The 13,278-nt window shown below is 33.1% G+C and overlaps 1 protein-coding gene across 1 annotated transcript in view; it reads left to right on the plus strand.

The window, feature by feature from the left end:
- LOC140444605 (diacylglycerol kinase eta) overlaps positions 1-13,278 on the plus strand; it is a gene marked incomplete at its 5' end in the record, with an annotated part of 276,793 nt that overhangs the window by 230,102 nt on the left and 33,413 nt on the right. The window contains 4 exons of the mRNA XM_072536367.1: positions 131-371; positions 4,482-4,630; positions 6,559-6,751; positions 10,448-10,932. Coding sequence (XP_072392468.1) covers positions 131-371; positions 4,482-4,630; positions 6,559-6,751; positions 10,448-10,932 — 1,068 coding nt within the window. The remainder of the gene's footprint in view (positions 1-130; positions 372-4,481; positions 4,631-6,558; positions 6,752-10,447; positions 10,933-13,278) is intronic.

Genomic DNA, 13,278 nt, shown 5'->3' on the forward strand with positions numbered 1-13,278 from the left:
AGACTAATTATTATTAGTCTTGTTCTTTTTAAACAAAAATGTAAAAAAAAATTTAATTAAAGTCAAATAATTTTAATTTAAAAAATTAAAAATTTTATATTAATGTATTTTTTGCTTTTAACTTTTTTAGGTGATGACCAACTAGCCAAAAAGTGTGATATTTTACAACAAAAGCTAGAGTTATTATTAAAGACACTAACAAGCGAACAGATAGACGCAACGAATATAACTCAATCATTCGACGATTCACAAGGAACAAGTAGAGGAACTGAAGACACCGACAGCGAAATTTCTTACGACAAAATAAAAACGGATAAGGTCGAAAAGGACCTAAGTAATTTTAACTTTAGAAAACATAGAAGAACTTCTAGGTAATTTTTTTTAATGTTGTTTTATTTATATTGTTCCGCAATGTCGTTTTTAGTGCTACATCGGTCGATAATTCCATTATGGTATAGAATATCCAAAAAACTTATTTAGAAAAAATATAGGCAATAATACTCTCCATACTTGGAAAATATGTGGAATTCTACAGGGTGATTAATAACTACATGGTATAGCAAACATTCAATTTTTTAAATGGGACACCCCATATATTTTTTCAAACTTGTATTCTTCTCGTAATTCTTGTTCCTATAGTCCAATCCAATTAGCCTTTTTCGGTCCATCTTTAGACATAGGCCTCCCCAATCCTTCTCCATTCTTCTCTGTCTGTTACTATAGTCATCCACCTAGAGCCCACGTGCTTCTTGATATCATCTGTCCATCTCATTTGGGGCCTTCCTCTGCTTCGTTTATATTCCGACGGTCTCTAACTTATAATAATTTTGTTCCATCGGTCTTATTTTTGTCTTATATTGTGTCCGGCAAATCTCCATTTCAATTTTGCAACTTCTTGTCTAACATCCCTCACTTTTGTTTTCTCTCTTATCCACTCGTTTCTCTTTTTATCCATTAGTCTTATGTGCAACATTTGTCTTTCCATTGCTCTTTGGGTTTTTATGATTTTGTCCATGTTTGCTTTTGTAAATATCCCCGTTTGGGAACCATAAGTAAGAACAGGAAGTATGCATTGATTGTATACTTTGGTCTTAAGATGCTGTGGATATCTTTTTAGCTTAGTTTGCCAAATGCCGTCCATGCCAGTCTAACTCGTCTTTTTATCTCTGCTGTTTGGTTTTCTTTGTTAAGTTTTATAGTTTGATCCAGATATATTATATAATCCTGAACTTGTTCTATTTCATCTTGTCCGATCCTCATTGTGATGTCTTCATCTGTATTTGTTATGATTTTGGTCTTGCTGTAATTCATATTAAGGCCTATCTTTCCAACTTCTACGTCCAGTTCTTTCAATATTGCAAATAATTCACAAATTTTTATACCGTTTTCTTCCCATTCTAATCTTTTAAAAATATCTTCCAGAGCCTGATTGAAAAGTTTCGGTGATATTGTGTCACCCTGTCTCACGCCTCCATTTATTTATATTGATTTTGTTCCTTAATATACTTTAATTGTTGTTTTGGCTTCCTTATATATATTGGCTATTAGTTCCGTATATCTGTGGTCAATTCTGCTGTTAATCAAAGAACTTTTCACTGCCCAATGTTCGACACTGTCGAAAGCCTGTTCGAAATCTATGAACGCTATATATAGAGGAATGTGGTATTCATTTGCTCGTTCTATAAGTATTTTCATACTTAGTAAATGGTCACTTGTGCTAAATCCCTTTCTAAAACTAGTTTGTTCTTTCGACTGATATCCGTCGAATTTTGTCGTCAATCTATTGGTTAAAATTTTTGTTATGAGTTTATACATTACATTGAGGAGTGTTATAGGACGGTAGTTTTTTATATCTGCTTTATTCCCTTTCTTGTGTAGGATAATGGTTACGGATTCCTTCCAGTTGTTTGGGATTCTTTTCTCTTTTAATACCTTGTTAACAAGAGAATGTAGTGTATTAATTACCACTTTTCCGCCATATTTCAGAATATCTGCAGTTATTCCATCTTGTCCAGGCGATTTGTTGTTTTTCATTCCTTTCAATGCCTTCTTTATTTCTGATTTGCTTATTTCTGGCTGTAGCTCTGAGTTGACATTTTTTATTTTAGCCTTAAGTTGGTTTTTAATTTCTACTGGTGGTTCCTTTTTTGTGTTATATAATTCTGAGTAGAAATGGTGGATTATATTTATGATGTCTTCTTTAATATTTGTTTCTACTCGGTTTACATCTTTTATTTTGTTTATTTCTCACTTACCTAATTTCGGTTTTAAGCATTTCATATTTTTGTTGTTCTGTATTACTTCTTCTATTTTTATTTCCTGTTCTTTTCTCTTATTTCCTTTTATCATTACATTTATTGTTTTATTGATTTCTACATATTCTATAGATTTCCTTTTGCCTTCTTCGTTCAGCTTGCTTCTTTTATCCATAAGCTTCTTTGTATCTGTTGATATATAGTTGTTCTTTTTTAGATCCTTTTTTGCTATTTCTTTTCCTGATGTAATCATCGTTGCTGTAAGTATGTTGTCTATTTCGTCTATATATTTATCATCACTGTCTAATTTAAGTCTTTGTATATCTCTTTATATTACCCTAGTTTGTTTCTATCTACTAGATCCCAGTTCCTAATTATTTTTCTTTTCTTTTCATAGTTACCGTCAATACTAATTTTTGCTCTGACCATCCTGTGATCGCTACCTGTTGTAAATCTGTTAAAAACTGTTACATCTTTAATGATATATCGTTCCGTGGACAGTATGAAGTCGATCTCATTTTTTGTGGATCCATTAGGGCTGATCCATGCCCATTTTCGTTGGGGCTTCTTTTTGTAAAAGAAGTTCATTGCGTATAGATGCTTTTTTTTTCTAGGTAGTTCATCAAAGTAGCACCTCTATCATTTTTCTGACCATACCCAAAATCTCCTATTTCAGTTTCTTCTTTGTTCAGTTTTCTACCCAGTTTGGCATTGAAATCTCCAATTACTAGTGTAAGACGATTTTTATGTTCTTCCATAGCCTTTGATATATCTTCATAAAATAGTTCGATATCTTCGTCATCATAAGCTGTCGTGGGGGCATATATCTGGATAATTTTAATTTATGTTCTTCTTATTTTAAGTATGACATAGGCGACACGATCTAATATACCTTTGATAATTTGGACATGCTTACTTATAGCTTTATTTATTATAAATCTTACTTCAAATTTACTATTCTTTTCATTTTCTTTATAATACAGTAGATTACCGTATTTTAGCTGTATTCGGTTTTCTTCTTTTCGTGGAGTTTCTGATAGGCCTATAATATCCCATTTTATTTTTGTTAATTCTTCTTTCTGTTCATGTACTTTTTCATCCGTGGGCATTGATCTAATATTGTATGTCCCTATTGACAGGTTGATGGATTTTTTTGAATTATGCTGTGCTCCTCTTAGTAAATGTTTTTATCTATCAAAAGCGAATTATTGCCTCCCCCAGATACCGTGAGGTAGACCTTTGAAGTGTGGGATTCAGAAATTTTCTTACCCACCTGGGGACCATTTCCTTTTGTTTTATTATTCGCCATGATAAAAGTGGGGGGGGGGGTAATGGCAGTTAAAACACCACGCTTGCCAGGCGGGTTGGTGAGTTAGTCAGGCGCTGTTGCCACTTCCGCCATACACACCATACAGAAGATGTTCTTGTCTGCCGTGCATACCGTTGTGGTCTTCATCCGTGACCCTGGACAAGGGACCCTAAGCAGGTACTAGTTTCCCGTATCAGGAAACTCATGGAATCTGCGGAGGGTAAGGACTGATTCACTTTCCCTGGTAGGACTGTTCAAGGGAGTTCCTACCCGCTACTTATAGTATTGGGTTTTATATTAAATTATTTTGATTCAATTAGTAACTAACAAAAAATATAAACTATAACAATATGCAATGAATATATTAATAAATGTGATATTATAGAAATATATTTTCTTAATGAAATACAACATTCATAAAATTTCTACTAAGATAATATGTTTTGTATAAGATTATTTTTATTCAATAAATAACTCACACAAAACAGAAAGCAAACAATATACAATTTATGTAACAATTATATAATAAGAATTCTATAGACAGTACACATATCTAACGAATGTGTACTAGGTACCATGTCCAAAGAGCGAGAATTATTCAACATCATCAAAATTACTCAACATCATCAACATCTTATGTTCAATACTTCTATCATATAATACGAGTAGGAGGACCAAAATACCACTTACTCCGATTGATCAGTTAGGGCAAAATCGAAGATTTTGTCCTAACTGATCAATTAGAAGAAAACAACTGTCCTGATTACGTTACATTAGACAATGGACTGGTCGAATGGTCAATGAATTGTTTCATCTTTCAACGCGTTTTCTTTCAACTTTCAAATAAATACTTATTAAAGAACAATAAAAACAGTGTATCTATCTATGTATATAATTAATTATGTATAATATTCTAGGTTTATGGAACGTGAAAAAGACGCTTTAATTCATCGAGCCAATAGCCTTAAAAGGGCAATCCGAAATCTTGTCGAGCACACTGAACAAGTGGTCGATGAACAAACAAGACAATCATCTGTAGCAATACCTGCAGTTAAAATATCCCTCAGTAGTGATCTGGATAAAGTAAATTCACCGACGCCTAATAATAAGCGAGATTCCTTAAAACCAATGCCAACAATTGAATCAGGTATAGTTTTTCCAATATAAGCTTATATCATGAAAGTGTAGTGGTTTCCACTGGAAGTATTTTTTTATATTTACAATTCGCTTCAACCACAAACGATTATTAGCATTGAACTGTATTTATATGAAATGTTTTAGTTTTCTTAGATGTGATTGTAATATTAAATTCTTTTGTTCTTGTGTTGAATCTGTGGACCAGTCTTTCTAGACTATCTTCATCTTGGGCTATCATTATTGCGTCATCTGCGTAATAGAGTATTTTTACTTCTTTGTTTCCCATTCTGTATCCTCTTCCTTTGTTAACCATTTTGATGATTTTATCCCTGATTCAATTAAAGAGTATAAGGCGTAATGAGTCCCCCCCTGTCTTATTCCGCTGTCTATTTCTATAGGTTCTGTAAGTTGACTAGTATTTTAGTTCCATATATTTCTTTAAGACCCATTGCTGTAGACAATGTTTATAATGTTTATGCAGATTTTAACACACATCCTGAAAAATGGGTTGTTTGAAAGTCCTAAAAGACGTGTCCATTTTCTGGCGCAATTTAAGGCACAGTTTTGGGTGGTTTTAGCTAGCTGGAAAAAACTTTTTCCCACTACCTAGATGTAAGCATCAGGCATTGTCAAATTGAAATAATGTAATGAGTAGAGAAAGTAAGTCCTACAGAAAATGATACGCCAAAAAAAGTGTGTTACAGCAGGGTCGAACAATGATGCAGGTTGCTTTGTCTTATTAAAATCATTGTCTCTTCATCAGAATATTCCTGGCATGAGAAAACCTTCTAATCATATTATTCAAATCCTGAATATACTGCCTAACTACCGTCTTCCTATAACATTTCTCTATACAAGTCAGAAGTATACCTTATCACCCTAAATTATATTCGGACCTAGCAAACCTTGTCCTGACAGTGCACACTAAATCTGGATCTTCGTACACCATTGCCAAAAATCGTGCACAATATTCAATCCTAAGACGCCTATCTTACTTCGTTAATCTTATATAAGGAAGTAACGTATTGCTAGTGTTTACTCGGGGCTGTTCGTCGAAGACTTCTCTTTGGTGACAACACCTAATGAAATTTTTAAAAACGATTTCCGCATTGGAAGTCGAAACGTCAAAAATAATATTTGGTAAATTACATTAACATGCACGTCATGAGACGAATAATTTAATTATAATAAAAGACCATCTCTTTTATATCCCAGTAGTTCATTTCAACCTTTTAAACCTTTTATGACATAAATATTCTTTACTTTCCAATTGTCCTTTCCTGAGCCACCTAGTACTGAATGAACTGATCGTCTTATAGAATGCATTACACAAATCATACAGTTGCGTATCCTCATCGCTACTAGGTATATCATTAAAATATATTAAACCAAATCTAATCTTAAATATGCACCACATATTATTGAAACCTACTACGTACATATATAACCCGTATCAACACTCAGTCTAATCAAATAGTTATTGTAGAAATTGGATTCGGCTGGCCTCTCCAATGAGCATTGCCTTATCGCAGCACCAATCGCTCTTGCTACTTGTTCTAGCTTAATTACTCAAAAATTCCTATCTTCCCACTCTGTATTAAATTCCATTCCTCTTTTCTAAATATTGTTTAAATAGCTCGAATCATTTTCAGAAAAGTTGTGTAAATAGCTACAAGTGCTCTATGTCTGTTTCTAAATCCCATAATATATATATATATATATATATATATATATATATATATATATATATATAAATATATATATATATAAAATATATATATATATTATATATATATATATAAATATATATATATATATATATATATATATATATATATATATAATATATTGTTTTAGGTGGCAGTACTGATGTTAGTTCTTGTCCTTCTCCGACAAGTTCTATTTTAACGGCAAGACTGGCCAATATTTCTCCAATGCCTGATGTTCGAAGAGATTCCACTTTTGGTGCAGAAGATACAGATTTAATTACACTACCCGTACCAGAAGGTTTCGCAGATAGCCGAAGAGCAAGCCAAGTTCAACATCAAAAGTAAGTACCTAATTTGTAAAATATATACACTGTGCCTGTGAAAAGGGCCCGCTCTCAATGTTTCAGAGATGCGACATATTACAAAGAAGTGCCGAGACAAGTCATTTTTTGAATTTTGGCTTTTATTTTGAATAATAACAACTGTTATGACGTCACTAGGACGTCGTGATGACGTCATCTAAGAATGGTTTTTACGGCGAGAAAAATTCGCATAATTTACAGGAAAACCCTAAAACAAACCTTTTCTTTTTCCCATACAAATATTTTTGGAGCGGTCTGTTCGGTCCGGTGAACACTTTGAAAAAATTAATTCAAACAAATCTTCCACTGTTGAATGAACAATAGAAGTATATATTTGATACATTTATAAAAGTAACAAATGATAAAACAGGAGGGATTTACTTCTTAGATGCACCTGGTGGTACAGGAAAAACTTTTTTGATTTCATTGATATTAGCAACAATTCGCTCACAAGATAAAATTGCACTCGCTTCGTCGGGAATCGCAGCAACTTTGTTTGAAGGTGGTTGAACAGCCCATTCAGTACTAAAATTGTTATTAAACATACAAAGCAACGAAACTCCAAGCTGCAACATTTCGAAGAACTCTGCAATGGCAAAGGTTTTGCAGCAATGTGAATTGATTGTTTGGGATGAATGCACGATGGCACATAAAAAATCTTTGAAGGCTTTAGATAGAACCTTACAAGATCTTCAGTAGATCTACATAGATTTTCGTTAAATATTGCCAGTGATTCCACGATCAACGCCAGCTGATGAACTCAATGCATGTTTAAAGTCCTCCAATTTGTGGAAACATGTCAAGGTAATACACTTAAGCAAGAATATGCGTGTCGAATTGCAAAATGACCAATCTGGAGACATATTCTTTAAACAAATCATTGACATTGGTAATGGCAAATTTCCTATAGATACCTTGACTGGTTGCATTAACTTTCCTCAAAGTTTTTGTCAGTTAACTCGATCAAAAGATGAACTTATTCAAAAGGTGTTTTCAGATGTTGCTCAAAATTACAGAAACTATGATTGGTTTAGCAAACGGGCTATATTGGCTCCAAAAAACATAGATGTAAATGAATTTAATTTTAAAATTCAAGAACAAATTACAGGCGAATTAAGGATATATAAATCAGTTGATTCGGCTACTAACCAAGATGATGTCGTCAACTATCCGCCTGAATTTAAAACTCGCTGGATTTACCAGGATTGCCACCTCACAATCTTCAATTAAAGGTTGGATCGGTAGTTATAATGTTGAGAAATATCAACCAACCGCGTCTTTGCAACGGTATACGATTAGTGATAAAAAAATTATTGAACAATGTGATAGAAGCAACTATACTGAAAGGAAAGTATAAAGAAGAAGACGTTTTGATACCACGCATCCCAATGATTCCAACTGATGTACCATTTGAATTTAAACGACTACAGTTTCCAGTGTGGCTTGCTTTTGCTATGACCATAAATAAGTCCCAAGGGCAATCATTAGGTGTTTGTGGTATTAATCTAGAAAACCCATGTTTCTCACATGGTCAATTGTATGTTGCCTATTCCCGTGTTGGAAAACCATCAGATTTGTTTGTATAGTCACGAGATAATCAAACAAAAAACATTGTATATCATAAAGCATTACAATAAAAATAAAACAGATATTTGTTAATAATTATGATTCAGTTGATTTACAATAAAGCGATTACTAAAAATTCTTCATCATTCAATCATTCAATCTTTGCTTATCCACTGCTGGACATAGATCTCCCTCATCATTTTCCATCTATTTCGATCTTGTGCCTCTTGCATCTAATTCCTATGACAACGTTTTAGATCGTCAGTCCAACGTGTTGGTGGACGACCTCTACTTCGGTAGGCATCATCTCTTGGTCTCCATTCCAGTATCCGCTTTGTCCATCTATTGTCTGTCATTCGAGCCACGTGACCTGCCCAGTTCCATTTTAGTGTTGCTACTCTCTCTACTGCATCAGCCACTCCTGTTCTTTGTCGTAGCTGGCGATTTGGGATCTTGTCTCGTAGTGAAATGCCCAACATAGCACGCTCCATCGCCCTTTGACACACACGGATCTTTTGAACTGTTCTCCTTGTCATGGTCAACGTTTCGGCACCGTAAGTTAACACTGGCAAAACACACTGATTAAACGTTTTTCTTTTAAGGCATATTGGTACATCAGACGATTTGAAAATATGGTTCAGCTTGCCGAAGGCTGCCCAAGTCAGTCTTATACGACGGAGAAGCTCAACGGTTTGGTTATCTTTTCCTATGCGAATCTCATGACCTAGGTATTTATAGGCCATTACCTGGTCTATGGATCTTGTTCCTACGCATATATCTTTGCTGACTACAAGATTTGTCATCATCTTAAAAATTCTTATATACGTTTTATTTCATTATTTTTTATTACATCGGTTATTAACCCTATGTTAATAATAATAATAATACATAATTAATTATCTCTATGTTTTGTCATTGAAGCACCCACTTTATAAATATTTGTCACCTTTAGGTTCCCACTATCCCTTTAGATTATTTTTCAATCAGGTTTGAACCTTAATTTCCCCTTTTAGTTTAAAGCCCTCTGGCAGACATCCCAGTCGGGGTTTTTAGTGGGTCCAAAAGGGTGGCCAAAGTTTGTGGATACGAAGATACTTAGGTCACCCGAGCTGACCCTGACACACCGCTCTATATCATGGTGACGGTTCTGTTCACGAGAATTAAAGAAATAAACTGGCTCATTCCAAATCTATTTGAAAGAACGAAGTCTATCGGGTCCGCTAGTAGACAATAAAGATCTATGAACGGCAAGTTTGTGAGGGTATTCTAATATGGCCAATCTTATTTACATTATTGTCATATTTTTCTTTTTTGTGGAGGAATAATAAACTTCGTTATTTAAATGGATCACCTAGTTTTTTTGCTTCTTTTTAAATCCTTAAAAATACTGGATATTTCTTATACCTAAATACCGTAGTTTCAATATACAATGCCACAATAGGCAGCCACATAATCTAGAATCTCTGGACAATTTAAACAGACCTTCTCAGGACAAAGTAACAAAAGGAGTCGGATCAAGCTTCCGAATCTGCCAATGAAATATAGAAGGTATTAGTAGTACCTCCAAAAGGTTCTCACTGAAAATAATATTAACGTGGTTGCAATTCAGTGGTCGCAAACCAACGTAGAAAACGAAGAGCAAATTCTTGCTAGAGGAAAACTTCATGGCTATGATTTATTGGATGGTCTTGTTAGAGCCAGGAATTTGTGCGTTCCCTCAAAATATGTAATGCCTTATCATCGACCTAATGTCTTAATAATTACAAAGTTCATTCATTTAATTATGTAATTGAACGATCATCTGACCTCATTATGTGGCTAGTTCCAATTAATTTATAAAGGTTTTTCAGTGATGATGATCTGATAGGATTAAAAACGTTCTGAAAATTTATAAATCCATTTTGAATCATTTTTAAAAAATTTTATTAAATGTTATTCCATTTTATAAAAAAGTTTTTACTTTATAGTAAGTTTTTTAAAACTATGGTATACAGCTAACCACTGAGAATTTCCTTTTAAATTATAAGATTGTTTCTTGTTTTGAATTAACTATTTGTTGTTGGCTACACACTTAACCTAAATCAATTTACTATTTTTCTTTATTTATAGTAACGAACCAACTACAGAAAAAATACTCGTTGAAACAGCAACGACTTTGATGAAAATGGAAATGGAACAAAACACAATCAAAGAAGAAAAAGAAAAAGAAGAAAGAGAAGAAAGATGTTTGCACCAGAAATCAAAACCAGATGTAGTTGATTGCGCTGAAAGAAATGCTGCTGCAGTCGATGACGAAAAAGAATGCAGTAGCATTTTGTCGGCTATGTCTAATGAGGAAGTAAGCATTACGTCTGAGATACTGGACCAAAAATCATTTATACCGCGCAAAGATAGTGAAGGCGAAGACATGAACGGACACATTTGCCACATCGATTCTCCAGAAACTGACACTTACCATTCCACATCGGATGTGATCCATGGTGAGTCTTTAATGGACGATATTAGTTCCATGTTAGGTGAAGTGTATGGATACGGAATGGATAGTGTTGAGAATACTTATACTGACGACACGACGTTGTTTCCGAGCGATATAGGTAAGGAAGAGAAAATTATTTAGTCATACGCGGAAGGTTAATAATTTCTAAAAAATATGGAATCGCAGTTATTTTTAAAATCTAGTAACTTCAAAGAGATGTAAAAACAATTATTGCATTAAGAAATGCAAACACCGAAAATAATAAAAACGCCTTTACATTTTTGTTGTTCTAAAAATTTTGAAGAAAAACGTACAAACTGTAGTCAAAACATAAGAGAATAGATTCTGATATTTTAGTTAAAAATGAATAATTACGATTCCATACTTTTTACACCTCTATAATTGGCCAAACGTAAAAAATCTTTCGAATATGACTGATTTGAAACCTTTACCGCTCCCCAATAACGCCATGCCATTGAGTGACCGTTTCTATAATGCTTGAATGTTTTATGTCTAGTTGTTTTATATGTTACACAAAGAAATCGATACAGGTTATTTTGAACGGTGATTTTCAGGTGAGACGTAAAATGAATAATTAAAATAGATAAATAGTTAAGACACAACAAAAAACTTAATAAAAATGTTTAAAGTAAAGAAAGAAGATATAAAATATAAAAAAATTGTAGTATCGATTTCTTTAAATCAATGTTTTATGTTGGTTGAGGTATAATTCAGTGTCATTCAGTAAGTCATAACCTCAGTTTATTGTAGCTATATATGTAATAATCAGGAAAGAACGAAGAGTAGAAAAAATGTTGCAAAATAAATATATATCTTTGATTTTTTAATAAGCAGAACCGAACTTTTGGGTCTTACGTTGCACTGTCTAGTCGATAAACAGAGTATATATCGCCCTAGTAAGGTAACTCCTATAGAAAGTTTTGGGAGAGAGTTTCTAGCGCCAAATGCGGAAAAGCCGAAACTAATTTCATTTGGCGGCAAATTCAAAACGTAGGTTCTGAATTTTACCCACAAATTCAAAAAATATGCTCTGAATTTTAGGCGCCAAAATTCAAAAAGTATGCTTTTAATGGAAAATAAATATAGTCATAAAATAAAAATTTATTCTATGCCAAAAAAAATATTCTCTCCGTCCAAAAATATAGTATACACTTACTCATTTTTATATATAAATGTATAACATAATATCAAACAGAGAGTATAAATTATGGTACAGGAAAGTTTTTATTTATTATTTTATGAATATATATTTTTTCCATTACATTAACAAACCAAAGTCCCGAAAACAACAAAATAAAACACAGATATCCTGACACTGGTTTATTTGTATAATTTTCTTTGGTAAAGTATTGCCAACATACATCCTCCTCCTCGCCATTCCTTAAGACCTTATCAGAGTCTGGGCGGGGACACTCTAAATACTGCTAGCTTGCTGTCTCCATTGGCTGTAATCCTGTACCAGATGGATAACTTGATGTAGGGATTTTTTCAGCAATCTTCATCTATTCTTCCCATCGTGTTGGAGATCTTCCTATTAATAAACCAATATAGATGCCTCTATATTCATTAGTACTGGTTTGTTATAAGTACCATACCTTCTAAAATACTCTTTCTTAAAGGACCATCTTAAATCCAAGCACAATTAGATAATATGAAATTATAATTTATTATTGGACGCCACCCGTGGTTTATCGTCGAAGGGGACGAGCAAAGAAAAAATTAAGATTTATAGAAGGTTTACAAAAAAACTATACTTTATTATTTTTTCGTAATAAACAAAAAGAAAACATTAAAAGTTATGTCATCCCAAAAGGATACCAAAATGCCATTTTATGTTTACATTACCATAAACAAAAAAACTTTGTATCGTATTAAATTAAGAATTAGTTATAAAGTAAATGAATATATATATATATATATATATATATATATATATATATATATATATATATATATATATTAACCCCAAATTTCGAAATTTGTTTACATTTAAAATAATATAGTTATTTATCAACTAGGAATAATAGAGAAATTAAACCTTTAAATAAAATTAAAACACTTCACTATATTTTCATTCTTTGAGTTCATAATTATCAGTCAATCAATCAATCAATCAATCCAATGAAACCATTGATACGGCTCCATCCTGTATCAATCCACCACACCATCAGAGATAAGAGGGCTTAGGCACACCATAAAGAGATACGGCTACTGGACCAGGATTTGGAATAACTCCATACCAATATTATCTTGAGACATGTATTAGAAATATATCAGCATTCTAGCCTCTCCAATAAGGGTCTCTAATGAGACCCACTTCGGAAACACGTCTTAACGGTTGGACGTTCTTAAGAGAAAAGAGGGAGACGCTATTCTTGGCGCTCTGAATCTGGGCGTGAGTGACAAGTTGATGAACGTGCTCATCTACCGGATATATTTGGGA

This window comes from Diabrotica undecimpunctata, chromosome 6 (genome assembly GCF_040954645.1).
Source record: "Diabrotica undecimpunctata isolate CICGRU chromosome 6, icDiaUnde3, whole genome shotgun sequence".
NCBI lineage: Eukaryota > Metazoa > Arthropoda > Insecta > Coleoptera > Chrysomelidae > Diabrotica > Diabrotica undecimpunctata.